A 25872-nucleotide genomic window follows, 5' to 3' on the forward strand; every position below is an offset into this window, starting at 1 on the left:
ATCGCTTTTTCTAATCAATTTTGTTTTTAATCCGATTTTTAAAAAATTTTGAAGTAATATATTCCTACCCATTACCAGTTACATTATAGCCAGAAATGAGAGAAAAGTAATTTTCAGTTTCAAAAAATTGTTAGTTTATATTTTTATGTAGACCCTTAGGGAGGCTTCTTATAACGGAAGGATCAAAGAGACCCAAATTGTGGAACAAACTGAATCAATCTTAATGTTAATGAATCCTGAAATAAACGCAAATGGGATTGTATTTGAACCACAACTCAAGAAAAAGGCATTCTCAAGGGCCTGACCTGTGGCATGGTGGTTAAATTTGCTCATTCTGCTACGGTGGCCCATGGTTTGAGGGTTCGGATCCTGGGGGCGGACCTACTCGCCGCTTATCAAGCCGTGCTGAGGCAGCATCCCACATAGAAGAGCTACAACTCTACAGCTATAATACACAACTATGCCCTGGGCTTTGGGGAGAAAAAGGAAAAAGAGGAAGATTGGCAACAGATGGTAGCACAGGGCCAATCTTCACACACAAAAAAAGGCATTCTTGACTATGAATGTTTATCTTTTATTCCTGATTATGAACATAGTCCACATTCACTATAAAACATTTCTAAAATAGAGGAAAATATAAAGAAAAGAAAAATCAACCATAATCTCACCACCAAGAGATATTTACTATAATTTTTTTGAAATATTGCTTTTCTATATCTTTTGGATCAAAAGATGTTTGTGCATGGCACATGGGTGTTTGTACACAAGCATACACATATTTTTTAACATACTCTGTATATAGTTTAACCTTTAAAAAATTATCAATTTTATGATTTCAAACTGGAGTCAAGCTCATTTTTTAAAATTACTGAAGAGGGGCATCAAAATATTCTCTGAACTAAATAATAATCTCATTTCAAACTGATCTATTACAGAAGAGTTTTAAAATCATAGAGTATTCTTCTAAATGTCTCATTAGTTGTATCATATCCGTTTAATTTGTAAACAGTGGGGAAGAGAGGAAAGATTCCCCTGTGTGTATGGTTATTGAAATCCTAATTTTATTCCTTAATTTGAGGAGCTTCAATAAACTTTACTACTGAAAGTTTTAAACTCACTCCAAATGAACTGTTTTAAATTTGCTGCTACCGAACTGTTTAAAGATTTCAAGTTGATGCAATAATCACTCCTATAGAACTAGAAATTAATAGCTGCAGTGTGTGATCCATTTTGACCAAGCTACTTTCAGGAGTGGAGGAGGATTCAAGGGTGTTGGGTCTGATTTGGAAGGCCTTTTTTAAGAAAAAGAATAAAAAAATTGTATTGCACTTGGCAAAGTTAATAAAAAAAGAAAATGTCCATAAGTTCATTGCTAGGGCCCCTCCCTAGCAATGGGAGTCTTGGAAGGAGCCTGTGTAAGTGAGTAGCCCTGAAGCTTAAAGCTTCATTAGCTTCATATTAAATTTTCCTTAGCTCAGGAGGTAACATTAGTTTTCACTTGAGAAGCGTAGTTGCATTTCACAACATTGTGTTACCTCATGTGGATTTATAGTGACATTTCCATGGAGAGAAACGGTGGGGAGAATTAGGTGCTACACTGAAGGTTCTGCAGGCCAGGACTAACAGAGGGGCTCCTGTGTACCTGAAACTTCAGGTGAAGGCCTCATGAGTGACATATTATTGGTGCATGATTAATCCGGGTTGAGAAGTCACGAAAGGCAGTCTAAGCTGGTAGTCAAAGGAGGAAAAGATGAGAAGCAGAAACTGAAATTCCTGGCTCAGGAGCCAAGAAAGTAATCAGAAAGGCAATCCCAGTGGATGCAGGAGCTGTTGCCCATGGCTGGTGTTTGCCCCTGAGGTGTGGGGGGTGGGAGGACCACCTGGGTTAGAATGATAAGAGATGGGACGGGATCCATCTACCATGTGACAGTGAGCCCGGCGTATACTCAGAACATTCTTGAGTAAGACCACTTTCCAAATTTTAGATTGTGGAAGGAGAATGGGGTTAGGAATCAGAAAATCTGAGCTTACTTGCTACCTTTTAGTAGCTGTGTAATCCGGGGCAAGATTCAGTTCCTGAAATTTAGTGGCTTAAAATAACAGAATTACTTTTTTTCATTAATCTGCCGTTGGGCGGGGCTCACTGGGGATGGCTTGTCTGTTTGCTTGGCATCAGCTCGGGGGGCTCAGAGGCTGGGGGCGGAAATGACCTGAAACCTCACTCCCTCCCCTGTCTGGCGGTTGATGCTGGCTGTCCGCTGGGACGTCTGGTTGTGGCCGGAACACTTGCACATGGCCTCTCCACGTGGCTGTTTGGCTTCCTTAGGTGATGGCTGGTTTCCAAGGGCAAGTGTCCCCAGATGGCCAAGCAAAACTGTGTCACATCTACAACTTAGCTTCAGAAGCCATTCAGAATGACTTCTCTCGCTTCAAAGGCAGAGAACGCACACTGAGATTCCACTTCTAGTGGAGGAGTGACGATTCACGTTGTAAGAAGGTGGGATATGCTGGTGTCACCATCTTTGGAGAATACAGTCTGACACAGGGATAATAATAGCACAGGTCTATTGAGTACTTAATAGGCACCAAGTGCTAAGTGACTTACATATATACATTACCTCTTTTAATTTCTCACCACACTCTTAGGTAAATACTGTTATTGTATCTATTTTACAGATGAGGGAAATGAGGCATGTGGTATTTAGATTATAGGAATAATTTTACCCTCTTCCCTTTCACCCTCCCCCTCTCCCTCCCTTCCTCCTTTCCTTTCTTCCTTCCTTCCTAAGAAAAACACAAATAACTTTATAAGGCATTGTATCAGTAAATGTGCTTATGAGTTACAGTATTTACGCACTAAATAAAATTAGTAGTAATAAAAGTAAGTAAAAATTTGTTAAGAATAACAGATGGAAGATGTCAGTTAAGAGAAAGTAAATGTTGAATAGTTGAGAATTAGTTAACTAGTTTAGTTTTGTGTCTTATAAGTTTTAATGTTGTTATTTAAGTTTTCTTGGTAGGTAAAGCCCAATACTATGCTAAAATTTAAAGAATACTTTGTGAAAAGCTATTTCTTCCCTCAGTGAACTCATCTTTTACTATATTTTAGTAATAAAAAAGTTATTTGGTGTTTCCAGAAGGTAAAACTCCAGAGAATGTTATATTCTGTATTAAACCATCATTAGTTTCATCAAGAAGACCCTAAGAAAGGAGGCCGCTAACTTCTAAGAAGTTCAGTATTACGAGGCAGGGGGTTTTACCCAGGCTCAGGCTGTGACGCTGTTGTGCGGAGCGTATTTGTTGGGCTAGATCCTCTGCAGTTCCTTCTAGTTACAAGAAGGAAATAAATATGCGCAAAAATTTATCTACCATCATAGATCTCCATCTTTCTTTGTTAAGTAAATCCTCTTGTAGTGGAATTATCACCGTTAGCACTACTGACGACCTCAGATGGAAGTTCTTGCCACTTTTCTAGAACCTAACGAGAGTAAATTGAAACATCCTAGTGAGCTGTGTTTTCCCCCCAAGGCCTACTGTTTCTCCCTGGAAGAAAGTTAGCTCCACAACAACTCTATTAAGACATTATATAATGTTCCTGGAGTTAGAAAAGTTAAACACTCTCTACTCCTCTAAGTGCCTATTTAATCAATTAAGACTTGGGAACTTAATTGTGGATGGCACATTTCATTGATTATTTCGTTGATCAGTGGCTGAGAATGAATTTGTCCCCATTGTCCCAGAATGTTAAAATCTTAAAGTAGCTTTTAAGACAAGTTTTCTCTTGCTATATTTCTCTTTTTTGTGAGTTCAGAATTCTGAATGGTAACCTAGAATTCTTATGTGGCTATGTAGTAGAGAGGGTAGTGTCCCCCGAATTAGGAGCCCTGGGTTTCCATGTGGTACAGCCACTAATTTCCTTTGTAAACTTGTGCAAGTTTCCTCACTTTTTTGGACCTCACTTGTAAAATGAGGGTCATGACAAGATAACGTCTAAGATCCTCCAAGTTCTAATATATATATAAAATATTATATATAATTATAAATTTTAAGTGAAATGCAGAAAGTACACACTGCCACTTACACAGGCTGTAAAAGGGCAGTAATACATGCCTCCTGAATTCCTCTGGGACTTGAAATTCAATATCATCATATTCCAATGGGACAAAGAGCTTATCAGGCAGACGAATCATATATTTGCTGTCTGAATCGGTCAATAATCACTCACGAGTCATCCAACAAGAGTTATTGAGTTGAAACATTGCCCAGACACTACACTGGACCAAGGTGATGGAGACATAGCTCTTACCTTCTCTAAGTGCACACACTAATGGGGTATAAGCATATGGGTATTAAGCAAATAATCACACTAATAAATACATGATTACATATTCATCATATCTCGCCATAAGTGCTATGAAGGGAATAAACAGAGTCTGGTGATGGACCCAAGGTGGGGGACACTTCATATAAAATGGTTAGGGAAGACTTCCATGAGTAAGAGGCAGAACTGAGAGCCTGAAGCCAGAACGATGAACAGAAGTAAGTCTAGTAAGGCAGAGCAAGGCAAATGAGTGAAGGCTCCAAGCAAAGAAAGAGCTTTCCATGTTTGAAAACAGGAAGGAGTCCAATGTGGCTATAGAAGTGAACTGTTGAAGTGAGGCTGGCACGGCAGGGAAGCTGGCGGTCACACAGGACCATGGGACTTTTGGATTCCATCCTAAGTGTCAGGGGGAAACCACTAAAGAGATCTGAGCCAGTAACTGAATTGATCAAATTATGTTTATGATAACCATAATTTCTGGGTTGAGAATAGATTGGAGAGGAATAACAGTGGATGTGGGGAGACCATACAGAAGACTGTTGCAAGCCAAGGAGAGAGAACCAATGAAGACTTGGATTAAGGTAATGGTGATGGATAGATTCAACATACATTAAGGAACTGATAAGTTATAGGTGAGAAAGAGCAAGGAAATAAAATGGTTTCATTTTTTAATGGACGTATAAAGTATTTCTAAATTAACTTCCATTGCTGCTTGTTGTTAGTGCCGTCCTGTAGATTCTGACTCCTAGTGACCTTATGGACAGCGGAGCAGAACCCTGCCTGGTCTTTTTGCTCCACCTTCTCACCTTCCGGCGCTATATTTGACAATGCTCCGCCGCTACTCATAGGGTTTTCAAAGCCAGTTTTTTCGGAAGTAGGGGTCCAGGTCTTTCTTCCTAGTCTGACAAGTCCAGAAGCTCCACTGAAACCTGTCCACCAGGGGTGACCCTGCTGGTATTGGAAATACCCGTGGCAGAGCTTTCAGCATCACATCAACACGCAGCTGCCACAGTATGACAACCAACAGATGAGTGGTGTGGCTCCAGGTGGTGTGGTTCTCTGACCTGGAAACGAACCCAGGCTGAGGCAGAGAGCACCGAATCTTAACCGCTCAACCACTAACCTCTATTAAAGACAGCTTTTTTCACGTATCACACAACACACAGATATATGCATGTATGTGTCTGTGAATATATGTGTGTATTAGGAATTGTCATACATTTTATGGTTTATTCCTCTCCTCTTGCTTGCTTTGTTTTTTAACTGCAAAGAACTATAATTACTCCTATATTAGAATGGTTCCAGGAAGAAACATATGTGTAAAATATAGTTGTAATGCCCTTACTTGCTGATCCTTCAGAGTCAAAAGACCTAGCTTCTTTAAAGCTTAGTATAGATTTTCATTCCTCGGGGAAGTCTTTCCTATCTTTCCCAACTGGGTATAGACACTTTCTCCCCTGGCCTGCACTTTAGCATCATCTGTAATCATTGCTTTGCATGTCTGACTCCTCGAGAAATCTGAGCATATCTAGTGCATGGGCTCTCTTCCATTCATTTGTTTGCCCCCAGGGGCCTAACTCTGCCTAGCACATGTGTACTGAAAGATATTGAACGGCAGAGAGATCACATTCATTCATAGGGTGTAATACTTATCTTTCTCTGTTTCCTCGCGATGGTGGGAAAACTGGAGCCTGGAGAGCTGCTTATTTGAGTTTCCACATTTCTGCTCTCATTTCTCTGCAATGAGTCAGATATTGGAGGGCTGTGATTTGGCAGTCATGGAGCTTGGCAAAGTGTCATTGGAAGGGCTTAATCAACAGTTCCTGTGTGGTTCATCAGCTTGAAGCTCTTGGAATTGGAAGGAAGCTCAGAGGAAATCTAATCCCACAAAGGATTCACTCTGCACTGCCATGTCACAGCCCAATCTTATCTAAATACTTGATTCTGCACTATTCAGCTCCTCGGAAATAATGTTTCTTTTCTCTGTTTCTATTGGTGAAGACAAATGATGATTTAATACCAAAATGGAAAACTATGCACATTCTCATTTTTGAACTATTAAATAAATTATATATTGTATTAATATGTAGAGACAAGGAAACAGCTACTGCAAATAGATGAAGGAAATTACAGTGAATGACTTCCACTCAGCTCTTCCTTTATATTTTATTTATATATATTTTAACTCTAGCATTCTCATTAAATGTACCACCTTCTTTTATGATCTCATTAAATGCCCATTCAGTGTCCTGTCAGTAGTCCTCTTGTCAAAATGTACTGTGAAGATTTTAAATAATAGATGCAAGGAATTATTTACCTCAGAGGGTGTTTGTAAATGATGCAAGGATAACCAGGAAAAGTACCCGGGACCCGGTATATTGTGGAATTGACGAACTCTGCCTCCGTGCAGCTCTGTATCTCCATGGCATCGTGATTTCTCCAGCTTTCCACTGCTTTTAGAAAGATCTGCTAAACCAAATCAGATTAGGATGTCAGGGCTTTAATGGGTTACTTCTCCCAGGAACATTTTTCTTTTCAGTAGAAAGAGAAAAGTCATGTCTTGCTAATGGCAGAATTTAAGGTATTGGTGAAAGAGGCATCTTGGGCTAGAGGGGCCTTTGTCAGCACTTTAAATAGCATCGTATGTGAGCCTTATTCTAAATACTCTGGCCTGAGGAGCAGATAAAATGCCCAGTGACATTTACTTGGTTGTGTTCTTAGTTGGCACTTCATTGACTCTGCCTTGCTCATCCTCACACATAGACACAGCCTGTCACCCTTCCTTGCAGTCTCCATGACCTATCTGACTCCTCCCTACAGGCTGTTACTCAGGAGTCTGGTGCCCCTACAGCAGGTCAAGTAAGACTGTGGGCTCTGGCCTCTGACTGCAGGGGCTGAGTTCCCTTCTCTCCCATTTACTGTGTGTTCGAACATAGGCAACCTTCCCAAGCCTCAGTTTATCATATGAGAAATGGCATGTTGTGGGTTTCTGAGGACAAAAGGAGATGATGGATGTAAAGGGCTTCTTCTGATGCCTAGCACATAGAGCTCAAGACGTGTTAGCTAAATAAATACAGGCGTGCATTACTTAATGACAGGATACGTTCTGAGAAATGCATCACTAGGCAATTTTGTCATTGTGCAAACATCATAGAGAGTATTACACAAACCTAGATGGTATAGCCTACTACACACCTAGGCTATCTGGTACTAATCTTATGAGACTCCTGTTGTATATGCTGTTGGTCATTGACTAAAACGTTATGTGGCATGTGACTGTAATATCAAACTCGCATATAGTACTTATGATATAGTAATATTTATGTATGTTAAATCCTTTAATTCTTAAAACAACTCTAAGAGGTAGTTACTACTATTATTTCCATTTTACAGATGAACCAAAGCACAGAGAGGTTAACTGTCTTACCAAAAGTCCCACAACTAGTAAGTGGGAGAGTCAGAATTTGAGCCCAGGGCTCTCTGGTTCCAGAGTGCCTGCTTTTCACCATTTTGCAATGCTACTTCTCCTATAAACAAATTATATGATACCAAGAGTATTGGCAAAGCCATCGGAAAACTCCTCTGCATAACCTGAATCCAGATGAAAGGCAGGTCAAACTAAGGCTCTGTAATGCCAAGTAGCGTGGAATGAGCCTTTCCCACCATGATGCAGGAAACCAGGGCTAGCCTTACAGCCCCATAATAAGAGACCTCAGATACTATCCAGTGCAACCCCTTCACTTTACAGACAAGGAAACTGGAACGCAGGGCGGTCCAGGAACTTGCACATGGTTATAGCTAGACCGAGGCAGATCCAAGCCCTGGTCAGGTTTCACAAGTCCAAAAGGGCCTTTTAATTTGCATTTACTGCAAGAAGCTCTCATGTCCTTTGAGTGAAAGACAATTTTTCCTCCGTAGGCTAATTTCCTTTTGACCCCAAGTAAAACCTCTTTTGACTTCAGTGGATTTTTTTACCCATGATGTAAAAGATGTAAAAAGTGGAGTAGAATAGGAGGAGACTGAGAGCTTAGTAGAAGGGTTGAGTTAATTTCACTGAGCAAGAAATGGCTAAAAGCAGCTACTTGGAGGGGTAAGGGCACAGCTGGCTCCTGCTGAATATGACGCTGGGCAGTATGTCTTTCTATTACTTTGGGTTCACCTAATAAGCTTGTTCTGCAAGCAGACTTGTTTCCTCATATGTTGCCTATTTCTGCAGGGCAGTGTCTTGTTCCCTGCCTTTCAGTGGCTACATATCTAAAAATGAGTATTGGCAGAAATAAACTTGCAGGCAAGATACATTTTAAATGGTTATACAACAAATGCTTTCTCCTCCCCTACAGTAATACACTTGTAAAAGAATCAGATTGGGGAAAGAAAAAAGCTGTTGAAAAAAATTTTGCTAAGCAGATGCTTACTCTGAGTACTGAGAATATGAAATATGTTTTGACACGAAGCTCTAGATTATGAAAGAGTGCTGATTCATATCGTTCTAGAACTACCAAAGGCTCATGCTATAACAAACTTAAAGATCTCCTAGTACGAACCCCATATTTCAAGCATGAGCAAAGAAGACAGAATGGTAAACAGCTCAAGGTCATAGCTAGTTAGGGACTGTCAAGACTTCCAGCTCTTATCCTGGAGTTTTTTATAGCGAAATGTCATATAAAGGATCAAGAATGTTTTTATCTGCAAATAGCAGAAAACTATCCTAATGGTGGCTTGGCAGACAGGGCTGCATCTTTCTCATGCAAGTAGACATCCAGGCGGAGAGGCAGTGCAGGGCTAGAATGAAGCATAGGAATGCTTCCAGGCGTCTGGGCTGTTCTGTCTTCTGCTCCTCCAGCCTTCATGTGGAGGCTTCATCCTTGTATTTGACCTCCCGTTGTTACAACACGGCTACTCCACCTCCAGGCTCAGGTCCATGTACTGGTGTAAAGAAAGAAAGGGCAAAAGACCTAAACAGCATGCCTGCTGTCTGACCTTTTCAAAAATTTCCCAGAAGCCTCACCTGGCAACTTCTGCTTAAATCTCATTGTCTGGAACTGGGTCACTTCTGCATCTGTAGCCGCAAGGGAGACTGGAAAGGTAGGTGCTTTTGGCTATGAACAGTCACTCCAAACAAAATTGGGTATTTCTTAGCAAGGAAGGATGAGGGAATGGATAATGCACGGGAAACTACTAGACTATGAAACATAAGGGACGCTGGAGGTAAGTAGTTAAGGGCCATAGGATTCACGGTCTGACACATCTGAGATCAACTCTCAGCTCTGACAATTTTGGGGTAAGTTACTTTATTTCCCTAGGCCTCAGTTTCCTTTGTAAATGGAGATAATTATGGCAAAGAGGCAACAAGGTTATAGTGAAGTTAAAAGAAGACATTTAAGACATAATAAGTTCATTAATTTTCACATTATACCACTGCTTTAGGATCTGGCAGTATTCGTATTGCTTACCCTCCCTGGAGCAAGTTACATTTTTATTTCTTTTCACTTTAGTGAGACAAAATGTTCAGGACACCAAGACACAGAAACTAGTTAAACAGATTTTATCACCTTTTTTCTCTATTAGAAATAATTCCCAAATGATATTTAGACGTTATTCACACTGCTTCTAGCCCTTTGCTCAAAGGGGGGACGCTTCAATGGGCCAACCATCCTGGCCTCAACCTAAAGTGCTTTCTCGTCATGGAGAAGAGACCACCAGGCCTGCAGCCCAGCCCCTGTAGGAAATTTACTGAAAACAGAGTGGGTGTTCTCAGCCTTGTATATCTTTTCTTAGGGCAGTAGATGATGAAATTTACCTCTTGCAAACTAAATCTTATTGAGTCTTACAGAAAAAAAGAAGAGGAGACTAACTGCTCCTTTAATAAATTAGAGGGACTCATATCAGATTTCAGGATTTCACACAGGAAATCTATATATTTTGCACATGGTCTGTCAATCCAAGTATGTAGATATCACAGACAATGGCACGTGGCCTGTGGTCAGCTTTGCCTAAGGACAGTCACTATAATATTAGTGTTTCTTATTTTCTTTAGGAAGAAAAATTGTTACATAGTTGTTATGAGAGGTTCATTTCCCTTCTGGAAAAATTCCCCAAATACCCCATAACAGCTACGTTAGGCATGATATTCAGATAAAAACTGTACCATGTATTTTTATTTCAAACATTTTTATTAACAAAATAATACATTACTAACATAGACCAATTAGAAAACAAAGATAATAAAAATATAAAAACATAATTATATATAATTCTGCTGTCTAAGGAAAACCACTGTTAATGTTTTATGCATATTCTTCAAACTTTCTATATATATGTAAATGTATAAATATACAAAAAAATTGGCTTTATATTTTGCACATTTTTAACCTTTTGTACTTAACAATATGGCGTAAATATTTTCTATGACACTAAATACAATTTTACATCATCCTTGAAAACTGTTGCATGTGCTCTTTATATAAATACATAATAATTATTTAACCAATCTTTTATTGTAGAATACAGTTGTTATTGTTTCTGTTATATTTTCAAATTATGTGCTGTGATGAAGATTGTTGTAACTGGAACTTAGTGGACAACGAAATTATTTTCTACGAATGACGTTTCTGAGGCAAAAAATATGAATGCAGTTTAAGGCATCAACGTTACAAATTTTACACCCAAAAAGATGGAAGCAGTTTACAGTACCATTAGTAGTATATGAGAATGCCCATTTCCATGAATGCTTGCCAATACTGGGTTTTATCATTAAAAAGTATACATGTAGGGCCGGCCCTGTGGCTTAGCGGTTAAGTGAGCACACTCCGCTACTGTCGGCCGGAGTTCGGATCCCGGGCGTGCACTGACGCACCGCTCGTCCAGCCATGCTAAGATGGCATGCCACATACAGCAACTAGAAGGATGTGCAACTATGACATACAACTATCTACTGGGGCTTTGGGGAGAAAAAGGGAAAGAAAAAGGGAAAGAAAAAGGAAGAGGATTGGCAATAGATGTTAGCTCACGGCCGGTCTTCCTCATCAAGAAGAGGAAAATTGGCACGGATGTTAGCTCAGGGTTGATCTTCCTCACAGAAAAAAAAAAAAAAGAAGTGTGTATATATATAGAGTGTGAATGTGTGTGTTTTGGAGTACTTGTTGCTAGATACAACCTTCCCAGTTTTGATTGTATATTAAATAGCACATAGGCAGGGATAGTGTACAGATGTGATGGACTTGTGTCTGTAAACCTGTTTCCTCCATGTGAAAATTGAAACGGAAATATGCTACTTTTCTGCAAGAATTATGATCTCCTTTTGTATTTTTATACCACTTACTTTTTGCCTTCTCTTAACTTCTTTCTCCATGTCATAAATAATTTGAGTTAGATAAACAACAAGCTGGGTTCTTGTATAAAACTTTAAAATGACTTCAATGAGGCATTTATGGCTGAAACTTAAAGAAGACTCAGTGACAGAGACTCAACATAGACAAATATAGACTTTTGAATGCATTATATAAACACCAAAAGTCCAAAAATAGAATAAAGAAGAAATTACTTTGTGCAAGTGTGGCAGAAAAAATAATGTAGGGACAACCTGGGAACAAGGTGACCATGAGTGGAGAGTGAAGCACTGCAGTTAAAGAAACAATCACCAGCATGAGTTTTATAAATAGGAACACGGCAATGTCCTTGGGTCAATGCTAGAGCCTTATGTCCAATTTCACATTCTACAACTTTAGAGAGACATGGAGAGTAAAAGTAGGCACCATTCCCTGAACTTTTCTATATTCCAGGAACTTTGCATTCATTAAAACATACAATTTAATAATCATGACAAGTCTTTGAGAAGCACATTATGATGCCCATTTTGCACAAGAGGAAACCAAATCTTAAAGAAAACACTTTAAGGCTATCTATCTCCGTATCCAGGATCTGGGATTCAAACCAGGTTGATCTGCCTCCAAGACTCATCTTCTTTTCACTCAGCTTTAGGGCATACCTGAAACCATGATGAGGCAAAATGACAAATACTACTTGGCCTCAATCCTATTGCACAGAGATGACAGCCACTTTTTGGTAAATTTTCTTCTTCCACTTTGATACTATAACTACATCTGCCCAAACTGGGATGGTTAGAAGTGGGGTTGGGAAATTGCTGGTAAAAATGATTCCCTTTTGTTCTCTGACTGTCCTGTGTGAGGTAGTTCCTTCACTGACCTTGTATATAAATTCCCCTATGGGCCCGTTAGGCAGGTGATGACTCACCTCTAACTGACCAGAATCATAAGGCTGACTGCAGGTGTGTGGAAGGAGGCAGGGGAGCCATAATATTTTCTAGGTATTAAGTGGAAGAACCAAATGAATTAAAAGGTTGTCAGGAAAGGTTAAAGTAATGGGGTCGTTTTGTTTCTCTGGGAGAAGAGAAAGCTGAATTGTGGCTTTCAGAAAGACTTCCAAAAAAAAAAAAAAAGAATTCAAACCAGCTGATATGTGTCTCCACTGAGAAGGAAGAGGAAATGGATTAAGATTTCATCGTAAGGGATTTAGGTAAAAATGAAGGATTTCCTGATAGTGATCATTGTTGAATGTTGCACTAGGTTTCCAGAAGGTGCTGTGAAATCAACGTAATTCATCATAATTCTTTTAAAAATGAGATACTATCTTATTTTCCAAGATGTCCCAAGAGGCAGAATAGTTTTCAGGACCATGGACAGGGACTGGTCCATGACCCAAGAAATTTTCATATTCAGGGGAGCCTAAGACTACAATAGAAAACCAAGGAAGGAATCTAAGCATGAAATAAGGTAGGTAGGGATTAAGAGAGTCTAGAGCATAAGACTAGTGGATCTTTCAAAGGGAAAACATTCCTTCTTTAAGGAAAGTGAAGAGATATCTACATAGTTTCCCTGTATGAATGTTTCTCCCCATACAACTGATGTATAAATAGGCAAGGATGAGCTATGTTGAATGCGGCTTTTGACCAGGATAATTTATAAAGATGCAATAACAACATTTGAGCTTGGTTCAACATGATGGCTGAAATGTTATTTTAGCTGCCAAATGGAGCTCAGATTGTTTCTTAAATATAGCCTCAATATTTTAAAAATAGAAGAAAAAACAATCAATATAAAGACTAGTCTTCAGTGCTAATTTTTGCCATGATGACAGTTCATACAGATGACTATGAAATCCAAGACAATTTTATTTCATTGCTTACTTGCTCAATGAAACTTAGTTACCAAATCATTACAAATCAGTCTTTTATGAAGGAATGTCTGTTGATCTGGTTGGATAATAATCGGATCTATCGTCTTCAAAATCGTATGTAGCTTAGAAAATTAAGAATTTTAGCCATTGGTTTTTTTCTCCTGAGACAGTTCTATTTTTTTACCCCAATTTTCAGTACCTTTTTAAACTTCACCCTCGTATAGACAATAATGTCCACTTCTGTTATGTTTAAATAATTATAATGTAATATTCAATTGAATATAATTATTCAAACAATGGGGATTTCTTTGTAAACCCCATGTTCTCTCTCATAAATCTCCCCATAAGTTCTGTTTAGAAGCTTAGTTTTATAGACTATCTTTATTTACTTTCTGTGTATCCTTTTGTCATGTAAGATAGAAATTAAGATTTTTCAACATATTTTAATTTTACATTTTATGGGCTTTGTCAGATGCCACTCTTCACTTTCTTTCTTGCTCTCTAGGTTCTGGGAACATCATAACAGTGATAAAGTCTGTTACAAAATCTGATACAACACAAGAACATATAGCAAATTTTCATGTTGCAGTTCTGTAGTGGTGTGCCAGATGTTTCACTAGAGATCCTCTATCTAGAGTGTCATTCTACAAACCATGAACCTTCTGCTCCAGTGGGACTTCTCTACTCATCGCCGCTAAAAATACCTTTTGTGGATTCTCATTCACTACCATTCACCCTGAATGCCAATTCCTTGCTTATATTCTTCAAGGCCCAATTTCATTCCTACTTTTCCTGAGAGGTATTCTCTGATCATCCCTGCTCCCTTATTCTGAAATTTAGTATTACAGTATTTTTTATTTCCCATGTAGCATATACGGCTTATTATTGTTGCTGTATTTTGTGTGCTTGTGTTGTGCCTTCACAGTTATATTACAAGTCCATGTAAGAGGTGGGAGAAAATAGTGGTTATGAGTAAGAACTTCTGACTTCAATGTTAAATCCTAGATCCACTACTGTGTGACCTTGGGCAAGTTACTTAACCTTGTAGGGCTTCCATGTCCTCATTAGTAAAAGAGGAGTTATAACTTTTATATGGAGTTGTTGTGATGAATAAATGAAATGCTTAGATATTTAGCACAGTGCCAGACACATAGAAAATAGTCATCAAATTGAAGGCACAGCCAATGTCCAATATTCCTTGACAACTCTTTAAGCGCAGAGCTCAGGGATTTTTTTCAAGTTAAAGCTCAGTAAACTATTTGCTAACTGAATGGAAATATGTAGCTCTCTGCCAGGGCTGAGTGTTTACAATTACATGGCCCTTTTATTTTTTAAGAGTTTTATTAAGAGCGAGTTCTTTATATATTCACAGCTCCTTCCAGGGCTGCACAGAGAAGTATCGAAATAAATTCTTCAATATCAGGAAAGACAAGAGAAGGGCTGAGCGGCAGGATGGAAAGAAGAGGGGAGGCAGAGGGTGGGATCTGTGCTGAGTGTTTTATTTTCAGTCGGGCATCCTTTGCTCATGACCTGGTGGACAGGAAAATTGTACATGTCCCCTAGTTTTCTTTCTATCTGTGAAAAATATGTTTATATTTTAGGACCCAGAATAAAGGCACTTTCTTTTTTCCAGCTAGCTTTATTGAAGTATAATTGACAAGTAAAATTGTATATATGTAAGGTGTACAACGTGATGGTTTGATATATATATACACTGTGAAGTGATTATCACAATCAAGTTAATTTACATACGTTAGCTCACATAGTTACCTTTTTTTTTGTGGTGAGACCATTTAAGATCTATTCTTAGCAAATTTCAAGTATATAATATGTGTTTTTAACTATATATTATTAAATATAATAATATATATCATTAACTGTATAGTCACTGTGCTGTACAATATATCCTCAGAGCTTACTCATCTTATAAATGAAAGTTTCTACCCTTTGACCAAAATCTCCCCATTTTTCTCACTCCTCAACCCCTGGTAGCCACCATTCTACTTCCTGGCTTTGTGAGTTTGACTTTTTTAGATTCCACGTATAAATAAGATCATATAGTGTTTGTCTTTCTATGTTTGACTTATTTCACTTAGTATAATGTCCTCCAGGTTCATCCATGTTGTTTCAAATTATGGGATTTCCTTTATTTATAGCTAATATCCCATTGTGTGTGTGTAAATATATATATATACATATATGTGTATATATACCATATTTTATTTATCCATTCATCCATCGATGGACACTTAGGTCGTTTTCATATCTTGGCTATTTGAATAATGCTGCAGTAAACATGGGAGTGCGGATATCTTTTGAGATACTGATTTTATTTCCTTTGAATATTTACCTAGTAGTGGGATTGCTAGATCATGTGGTAGTTCTAGTGTTAAATTTTTGAAGAACTGCATACTGTTTTCCACAGTGGCTGCACCAATTTGCATTCCCACCAACAATGTACAAGGGTTCCTTTTTCTACACATCCTTGCCAACAAGTGGCACTTTTTTTATGGAGCTTTTCCTGATTCCTCTCCCACAGCATCTCTATTAGATACTTACACTCATCCTTGTTTTGTCATTTGTTCTGTTGCTACTAAATGAAAGTAACATGATTTTAAGCTTCCTGGAGGCAGTTTTCTCCCCATTTTGTGTGTTCTTTGTATCTAGTACTATTATCAATATAATCAGTACAACAGGATTGTTGTAAGAGTCAAATAAGATAATGCTTATGAATGCAATTTTTAAAGTAGAAAGATTTATAAAAGTACAGGCTATTATTGTTGTTATTCCTATATTAGAGCTACCCTCATGGATATTTATATGTCAATTTGGAGTCTTTTAGACGTTATGAGAAACGAGAAGTTTAAACGTGGTCCAGTGCATGATACTCAACTCTCTATTAATTTGTGTAAAGAAGAATTTCTATACAAACAAGAAAATATGAATGAAGAAATTGAGATAAATATTTGATGAAACCAATTGATCTGTGCAGACATTCATTTGGATCAGGAAAACATACATGTTTAATTGCTTTTTGCTATTAAGAGAAATGAGCAGTAGGGGGCTGGTCCTGTGGCATAGTGATTAAGTTTGTGCACTCCACTTTGGCGCCCCGGGGTTCACAGGTTCAGATCCTGGTGCAGACCTACACACCGCTTATCAAGCCATGCTGTGGCAGGCATCCCGCCTATTAAAAAAAAAAAAAAGTAGAGGAAGATGGGCACGGATGTTAGCCCAGGGCCAATCTTCCTCCACAAAAAGAGGAAGATTGGCCACAGATGTTAGCTCGGGGCAAATCTTCCTCATTAAAAAAAAAAAAAAAAAAGAGAGAGAGAAATGAGCAGTAACTTAGGAGTCAAGTCATATAAAGCTGCTCCAGTTTTAATATAAACAAGCTTCATGCCCATTGGTGAGCTATTTCTCCCCTCTGTGGCTCAATTTCCTTGTCTATAACCTGAAGAGTTTAGACAGAATATGTCTAAGGCCTTTACCAGATTTAAAAACCGAGGATTTTCTTATTTGAATGAGTGGAACATTCCTGCTCATCTAGTCTGCGTGTATTTTGATAGAGGAATAAAAGTTTCCTGTGATTGAAGTCCAAGAGTGGGCACCTTAGCAGTGAAGTTATTCTGTTTGTAACATCATCTTTTGTCAGACTGACAGTGACTTTGGCGGAGAGAGTTGGCTGGTGATGTCTACGTATCTTGCAGATTCATGAACCTTCATTTACTGTGAGAAAGTGGCATCTGACTTCTTCCTCATACCCTCTTCTGAAGACAGAGGAGGCATTCACTTGCCAGCTGCAGTTTTCTCCCTTATAATCAGTCAATGCCTCTTGTCTGAGCTATGATGTCTTTCCACAGTCCATGAAGCTGAGAATTTTGTGACATGTTAATTCTTCCATTTGGGCTTAACTGGACAGGATTAGGCCACTAAAGGTGGTGAAATTAAAAGGCAAATAAATTAATTGGTAATTTAATCTTATGAAAAAAGAAAAAAAGAAAGCTGTCTTTTCAAAAATATAGGAAAATTGTATTAGGTTTAATTACAATGCCCATGGAACTTTTTATAGATGCTGAGATTTAAGTCCTAAGTCCTTTTTTGAATAATATAATTCTTTTAAAATTATTCTGACTTAACTATTGCTATATTTATGTGATATTTACCTTGAAAAATTTTAAAAACTGCTGCCAAGTTGTCCACCAAAAATTTGAACTGCTTTCACCAAATGTGAATATATTTGTATCTTGCCAACACTGAATATTATTAATCTTGGAACTTCTGGCCATCTGATATGCCAAAAAGCAGTATCTTATTTTAATTGCACTCTCTTGATAATCAATGAGATTCAGTGGTTTTTTTCATATGCTTGTTACCCACTTTTAATTATTTTGTTTAAATTGCTTATTTATAACCTTTGCCCCTTTGTCAGTTGGACTGTTACAACACATGCACTTTTACTGTACATTTAGTGTCTAGCACTATTATACGTACTAAGGATACATTATTGAACAAGTCATGAAAAGATGTTCTGATGGAGCTCATATTCTAGAAGAAAGAGAAAAATAAACAAGAAAGAATATCAGGTATATGTATGAAGATAAAATCAAAGGGCATAATCAGGATTTACTGGGAGGGTCCTTTAAGCTAACTGATCATGAAAGATTTTTCAGAGGAGCTGACGTTTACATTAAGACAAGATTGACGAGAGTATCTGTAGAAGAGCATCTTTTCAGGTGATGGAAACAGCTAATGTAGAGGCATGAGTGAGTTCAGGGTATTCCGGGAAGAGACAGAAGACATGGGGCTGGAGAAGGTGAGGGAGGAGAAGTACGCAGAGATGGAGTTGGAGAAATTGGAAGGCTCAGTCCATGTACAGCCTGGTAGTTCAAGAGAAGGAGTCTTGGTATCGTTCTAAGTATGTTGGGAAATGATTGGAGCTTTCTGCAAAGGAGTGATAATCTGATTTATACCTTAACGGATCACTCTGCTTGCGAGGTGTGGAATGAATCACTGGGAACAAGACTGGAGGCAAGGAACCAATCAAGGGACTAGAGCAGTTGTCTAGACAAGAGCTGATAGTTACTTGGTGTAGAAGATGCTGTCGGTGGTCTGCCCAGATTCCCTCGATCTGCCTAATGCACAAATCTCCCAGCTACTGTGAGAGTAGGCTTTTATAAATTCCAGCTGACCCCTTCCTGGGTGGCTACATGTCCTCTCTCCTCTCATGGACCTTAGCCAATAACTGATTGACAAGCAGGTCCCTTTGCCTAAAGGTGGGGCTAACTCTGTGGTACAATTTGTGCTCTAGAACTTCTTTGTGGAATCAGACTGAAGCTAATCTCTAGCCGAGATGACATTCCTGCTTAGCATTCCCCTCCTGTCCTTCCCTGATTCTCTTGCTCCTCTCCTCAATAAATGACTTGAACAAGAATCTTTATCTCAGCTGTTTTTAGGGAACTTGACCTAAGACACTTGGCTTAGGGTGGCAGAGACTGAAACAGAGGGAAGAGATTGGATTAGGAACATTTTAGAGATAGAATCTACTGGAATGGATCTGGAATATGGGAGAAAGACAGAAATCAAAACAGTTCCTAGATTTTGTCATTGAGCAACCTGGTAGGTAATAGTACTATTTACTGATAGGAGATATCTGGAAGGAGCCTATTTGCAAGGTAGAGAGGGAAAAATTCTATTTCAGATATATTAAGCTTGAGATGTCTATAAGTGGATATGTCCCGTAGGCAATTGAATATACTAATTTTTGGCTCCAAAGGGCAATCCAGTCTGAAGATCTATATTTGGGATTCAACCATGGTATTCAAATGGTGTTTGAAGGATTGTGACTGAATGAAGGTACTTAGAGGAGATTATAGACGAAGAAAAGAAAGTTTCCCAGGACTGGGTCCTTGCATGACAATATTTAGAGGTTGAGCAGAGAAGGAAAATCTAGCAAATACATTGAGGAGTTGTCAGTGAGTCATGAGGAAAGCATGAGAGGGTAGTGTCATGGAAACCGAGAGGATAAAGTGTTTCAAGGAGGGTGTGGCCCACTGTTGAAGGCAGCTGACTAGTTGATGAAGATGAACACAGATAAGAGATCATGAAATATGGCAACAGGGAAATTATTGGTGACCTTGTCAAGAGAAGAGTTTGACAAGAGAGGATTCTAAGGTTATGAAAATGAGTGATAAAGGAGAGAATGGGAGATGATGAAGCAAATACATTGACCTAGGCAGCTATTATTGCTGTGAACAGGAGTGAGGAGTGAACGAGGTAGGAACTCAAGTGGGACAAAGAGTCCAAGGATTTTTTTTTTTTTGATTGACACCATTAGAAGGGCGAAATTGATTTTACAAAAGAGAAGGGACAATTGCAGGAGAAAGTCCTTGAATAGAAAAAAGTGATGGAACCTAGTGTTCATGAGCAAGAATTGGCTCTATCCTAAAGCAGAAACAATTCAAATTTGCAACGAGGGATGACAGAGAATATGAGTGTCAATGAAGAAAACTTCATAGGCTTTGTGGAGTGTGGCTGAATTGGTTTTTGTCTGGTTGTTTTCTGTGTTCTTACTGAAATATGAAACGAAGATCCCAGCTGAGACAGTGGTCAGAGGTGGGGTCAGTAGTTTGGAGATTTGAGGAGAGAAGAGTAAGGATGAAATAATCATGTTAGAGCTAGGAAAATTCATTTACAAATGAGATGTAGTATAATTTCCTTGCAATAGTGAGTGCCCCTTTTGGTATGTATGCTCATGAACTTTAAATAAAACCAGTCATCACGGTAGTAAGTTTTTTTCAGCCATGTTTAGGTGCTCAGGTGTAGACATGAAATAGGTGAATAGTTGGATTCAACTAGCATTAGCGTTTTGTCAGGAAAACACAAGGGAGTTAAAGAATTTGCAAGGCAGTGATTATGAGGATAGGCTGTGAGAGCTAAGCTGGCCTAAGAGGCAAATGAGAGGGAAGATGGAAAGAAAAATAGGGAGGTGAATGGATTTGAGTTTTTGATGAAGAAATTAGTTTTATGAGTTTTTTATTGAAGAAATGCTGGAGTAGGGGTAATAGCATCTACGAGCTTGAAAGGTAAGAGGGGATAAACAGAGACTGAGACGTTTGACATCTGCATTCAGAGATACTAGAAACATTTGTGATAACAAGATCAAAAGTGTGACCATGGAAGTAGGTGGGTTACAGGAATATCATTGGATGGAGGGGGTTGAGAAACTGTGAGGACGTGGTATTGGATCATATACACGGGTATCAAAATCCCCAAACTCGGGGAAAGGAGTAGAGGTATAGATGACCCTAAAGTGAGGGCTAAAGTCATCAGTGAAGCAGAGAGATAGGGAACTGGTACAATGGGATATATGTTTTATTTCATTGATTAGTATGAGTTCTTAGATTTCTTAAGTATATTTTATTATAAGAATGATAATATAATAAGAATCAAAACATAAGACCAAATCTCCCATAACCCCATCAGTTCATCAGAGAATAGCGGATTTGACTAAGCCCTGTAGCTGTTCCTTGTTTGCTTATTCTGGCCTGGCCAAGCGTCCCATTTGCTTTGCCTACTGACTGTTCATTGAAGTGTTGCAGGGCTTGCCATCACCATGAGCGTCTGCCTCTTAACCCAGCAGCCAGCAGAAGCAAGCCCTCAAATGAACAGGCCTTCTCATTGTGGTGGTTGACCTCCTATCCCAATGTGCTGGTCTCTCCCACGTGGCTACAATCTGGGACAACCACTATTAATCATGGTTGTAAATAAGGCAGCAGTCCTTCATTTCTCAAAACTTGTTTCACTGAGGGCACCCTAGTTAGTTTCTCATTATTTTCACAGAGTTGATCATTTGATTACATTTGATTACTCTCTTTAATCCATCCAGAATTTCCTTCAGTCCCAGTTATATTTACAAATTATTTGGCAAGTCTGTCCTTTCCGTTCCCCGTGACTAATGAGTCCTTATTCCGGCTTGTTAAGTGCTGCTGCTGCCGGGTTGTCTTGAACATCTGCTGATTGTTTCTGGACAGGGAATTATGGGGAGAGCGGAATGGATGCTTTCAAAGAGCTGGCTGCCCAGGAAGGCCTCTGCATCGCCCATTCAGACAAAATCTACAGCAACGCCGGGGAAAAGAGCTTTGACCGACTCCTGCGCAAGCTCCGAGAGCGGCTTCCCAAAGCCAGAGTGGTGGTCTGCTTCTGCGAAGGCATGACCGTCCGAGGCCTCCTGAGTGCCATGCGGCGCCTTGGCGTGGTGGGCGAGTTCTCAATCATTGGAAGGTAAATTTCTCTCTCTCTCTCTCCATCACACAAACACATGCACACATATTTTGGCACACATATGCTTGCTCTTGCAAAATTGGACTTCCTGACTCCAAAGGGGGTGAGATGTGCTCTGCTGGGCTGAGTGTTAGTTCTGGATCTCATTGAGAGTGGAGCCATTGTCATTTTTCTGATAGAGAAGAGCAGAGCAGTCGATGACAAGACGATGAGACTATTTCAGAAAAAGGTGGGAAGTTGTTGCCAAATGCTTTGTCCTGGAGAATTATGCTTTTCATTTGCTTCCCATCCCTTCCAACCCCCACTCCCCAACCACACAAATGCTTATGTCCTCATACTTCTTAAGCATAGAAATCTTAATGGGATATTGGAGGATGGAGGGCAGTAGAGAAGATGGAAGTATATATTAATATTTGAAATTTAAAGGGCTGGCTAAAAATGGGTGAAGATATGCAACTGAACTTTGGAACTTGATGTTCTCTTACACTTATAGGATGGCTAATAGTGATGCTGTCTGTATGTGATTTCTGGAATTGCAGGTGGTGCGTTCCAAAATCTCTGCTCTTCTTTCTAGAGCATATGTACTTGTGTGGGAGTAGATTTTCAATATCGCAGTATTTTTCAGAGGGTTTTTGACCTAACAAGTATCTTGTTTAATTTGCCATCTTCTAATATTGCATAAAGGAACTGCTAAATTTTTCCAAGGAACTTACTGAGTTTACTTGAATGGAAGCCTCCACTGATCTCCAACTCTGTCATACTCATCTTCCAGATCCCTTTTTCTCCTCCCGTCTGCTCTATTGGCTAGCGTACAGTCATAGCTCACCCGCTGACATACCTCAACCGCTGACTCTCTTCTCTAGGAAACTGGGTAGTAGTGGTGTGGACATCCTCACTGCACCTTTCCCTTCTGTCCTTCCACTTGTGGGAATGACTACATAGTGGTAAGACAAATCTAACCATCTGGAACTAAAAGCACAAGACACTTCAAAGACTTTGAGAAGAAAGTAGGATAGAAATATAACTAAATGAATAAAGAAAAAAAGAAATTCTCTCTAGGCATGAGGAAGTATGGAGCGAAGGTCAAAATATAATTCAAGATTAAGAAAATTATTGAATTTGGGTAAAATTGGCACACTGCCACATCTTGGCTTCTTCAATATGATGCAGTTGTGTGAAGCCACTTAAGAAAGCAAGTCTTTTAAGGAGTATTTAAAGAGGAATATTATTTCCTTCATGAGTGAAAAGGATGTAAGCAGAATTGTTGAAGTGTTACATGGATTAAGGTCCTTAATATATGCACCAGGACAGGTGGCCTACAGATATTCGGTCCTTTTAATTGATTTTGTAAAATGACTGCTTTTATGAAGGGCGCTGCCTAAAAGAATTCTCATGTTTACCATTTTCAAAAGAATAATAGTCTTCTTTGAAGAATTCATTCTCTTTAATATCCCTGAAGAGGCTCTCTACCTGGATTCTGGAGATCTTGAGCAGATGTGGCAAATATGTGAGCTTTAGGGGTATACAGACTGTCTAATTATGAATTATAATTATACAAAATGCTGCAGTGAGTAATTGGAGTGTAAAGAACTCATTTCATCCTCATTATTTGAAAGCTGGACAAGGATGGTAATGTAAACTTGCCTTTTTGGCTCTTGCTTACCTACTAATAATGCAGCTGAGCTCAAAGAAGTATCTCTGGGAGCCTCACACGTGCTTGCTCGTGAAGAGGTTGGCTACATGTGGTTTCTACCTCTTCTAGTCCTCTCTTTCTCTGCCCCACCTCTGCTGGGTTCTGCTGACACATCCTGGGAACTATCATCACAATGAACACCTGAGCTTCTGTGGACGCTGCTTCCTGTACCAGTGGTTACTGCCAGTGATGCATGGAGCCCATGAGATGCCAAAGCTATGCCACACTTGGTGCTTCTCTGCTTTTCAGGGCTACATTCTATGAGTTTCTATCAGAGTGGTATAGGCTTTTACTCTCATATCTTAGTGGATTTTTGGGGATTCTTTGTTCACAGCTCTCTCCCTTCCCTGGGAGAGAGATGAGTCCATAGGGAGCTGAACAGGGGACAAAGCCAAGTGGTAACACTACGCCATGCCTAGAATTAGCCTTCCTTTCAGATACTTGATTCTCCCACTTACTGAGGGATGAATTCTATCCCAAATGCTCCTCTGTGCCTCATCCAAATGGATATTTGGTGGGCTTAGTTCCCTCATTTCATCAGACATGTCCAGTTTAACATCAAGATTTTTATATTCATATATTTTATATTTGTAATGCTGTCAAATATTTCTTTCCCCTATTTAAAGGGGGTTTCATTTACCTAATGATAAACTCCGTTGAGGTCAGGAGCCATTGTTTAGTTTCACAGTACATGGTATGATTCTAGCTGCTGCCAGATTCACAAGAGGGCATTGTAGATGGACCTCTTTTCATAGAGGTGAAGATAAATCATGCTGTCCATTGCAGCATGAGACATTTAGTTCAAAACATTATAACTTCCTGAATGAAGATTTATATTACCTTGTCTCCATGACTTCTCTTTTTTCTCACAATTCACATTCAACATAGAAGGAAATGTTATTGGTGCTGCCATTGAAACATATCCAGACTTGAGAATTTATTGGCATTCTCATTGCTATTATCCTGGCCCAAGCCACCATCATCTCTTACTTGGGTTATTGCAATAGCCTCCTAATTGAGGCTTGCCCCTCCCCACCATCTATTCTTAAGGCAAAGTGATCTTTTAAAAATATGTCAGGTAATGTCACTCCTGACGCACTCAATACCTTAAAATGGCTTCACATTTTTCTAACAAAGTCCTTACAGTGGCCTTCAAAGTCTCACATTCTATCACAGGGACTGAGTTCTTTATAATGGAATAATAAACTGTAATGACAGAAATAGAATTTTTAAATAGGAAGTTCTCAGAGATAATAAAAACATTCTATATTTAATGAATGAGGGTAATGGAAAAACAAGACAAAACAAAACATAGGCTAAGAGTTCTAACTTTGCCTTGAAGTAATCATGTGGTCTTGTTTAAATCACTTTTTGGTCTCTGAGTCTATTTTTTTCCTGAAAAAATTAATGACTTGGCTCCAGATCATCTTTAAATATTTTTCCAGTCCTAGAATTTATAATACATTAAGACCGTATGACTAAGCTATGATCAATAGGAATGTATTTATAGATTCATTTTTTTCTGAAGTTATTCATGAATTTGGATTACTCAATTTACATTTTTTCACCAGTCACCTTATTAAAACCAGGAAAATTCATTGAATACAGCTGGTCAATATTAGTGTCTTAATCTGTGGTCATAGAATGTAGCCAACAGACCCACAGGAAAATCAAACTTTTGACTTTGGACAAATTGGCATAGTATTCTCACCAAGTAAGTTAACTAATCACAGTGCAGTTAATTATCATGCAAATGAATCATTCCTTCTTGGCTTTGTGAAATTGCCTCTTATGAGATGCTTCTCGGCATTGTGCTCACTATATCTGTATTATAATTTGAATGTTGATGGTGATGATAATGATAACATTTGTTTAGGACTTAATATATGTATGCCAGGCACTGTTCTAAGCACTTTGTATACATTAACTCATTTAATTATCATAACAATGTGATGAGGTAGGTACTAATATTATTCCCATTTTGATGTATGGAGAAGTAAAGAACTTGTCAAAAAGTGCTGGAATGCCAGAGCTGGGATTTGAACCCAAGCAATTTGACTTAGAATCCATGCTCTTAATCACTAAGCTATACTGTGTATCAACTAATGATTGTTTGTTTAAGAGATATCAGCATTACTCTCAGTTTCCTTTCAGTTTGCTCTCTCTTCTAGAGATTTATTTCATTGTTTAGATTCACTTTCATTGGGAAAATCAACTGAAGTATCTCTGTGAGAAAATTATTTTACATTTCTAATTATTCTCTATTTCCTTGAATCCTTTTTATTTCTCTCTGAGTATTAAATGTTTTATATGATAATTCAATAAATGGGCCATTCTTCTCAAGCTCATTATTTTTTATCTTAACATGAGACTCCACAAT

General features: G+C 38.7%; 1 protein-coding gene across 1 annotated transcript in view; it reads left to right on the forward strand.

The window, feature by feature from the left end:
* The window catches only part of GRM1 (glutamate metabotropic receptor 1), a 392786-nt gene that overhangs the window by 98811 nt on the left and 268103 nt on the right, over positions 1-25872 (forward strand). The window contains 1 exon segment of the mRNA XM_058534236.1: positions 21550-21799. Within this exon segment, the coding sequence (XP_058390219.1) occupies positions 21550-21799 (250 nt within the window).

The sequence above is a fragment of the Diceros bicornis genome, chromosome 39 (genome assembly GCF_020826845.1).
Source record: "Diceros bicornis minor isolate mBicDic1 chromosome 39, mDicBic1.mat.cur, whole genome shotgun sequence".
NCBI classification, from domain to species: Eukaryota; Metazoa; Chordata; class Mammalia; order Perissodactyla; family Rhinocerotidae; genus Diceros; species Diceros bicornis.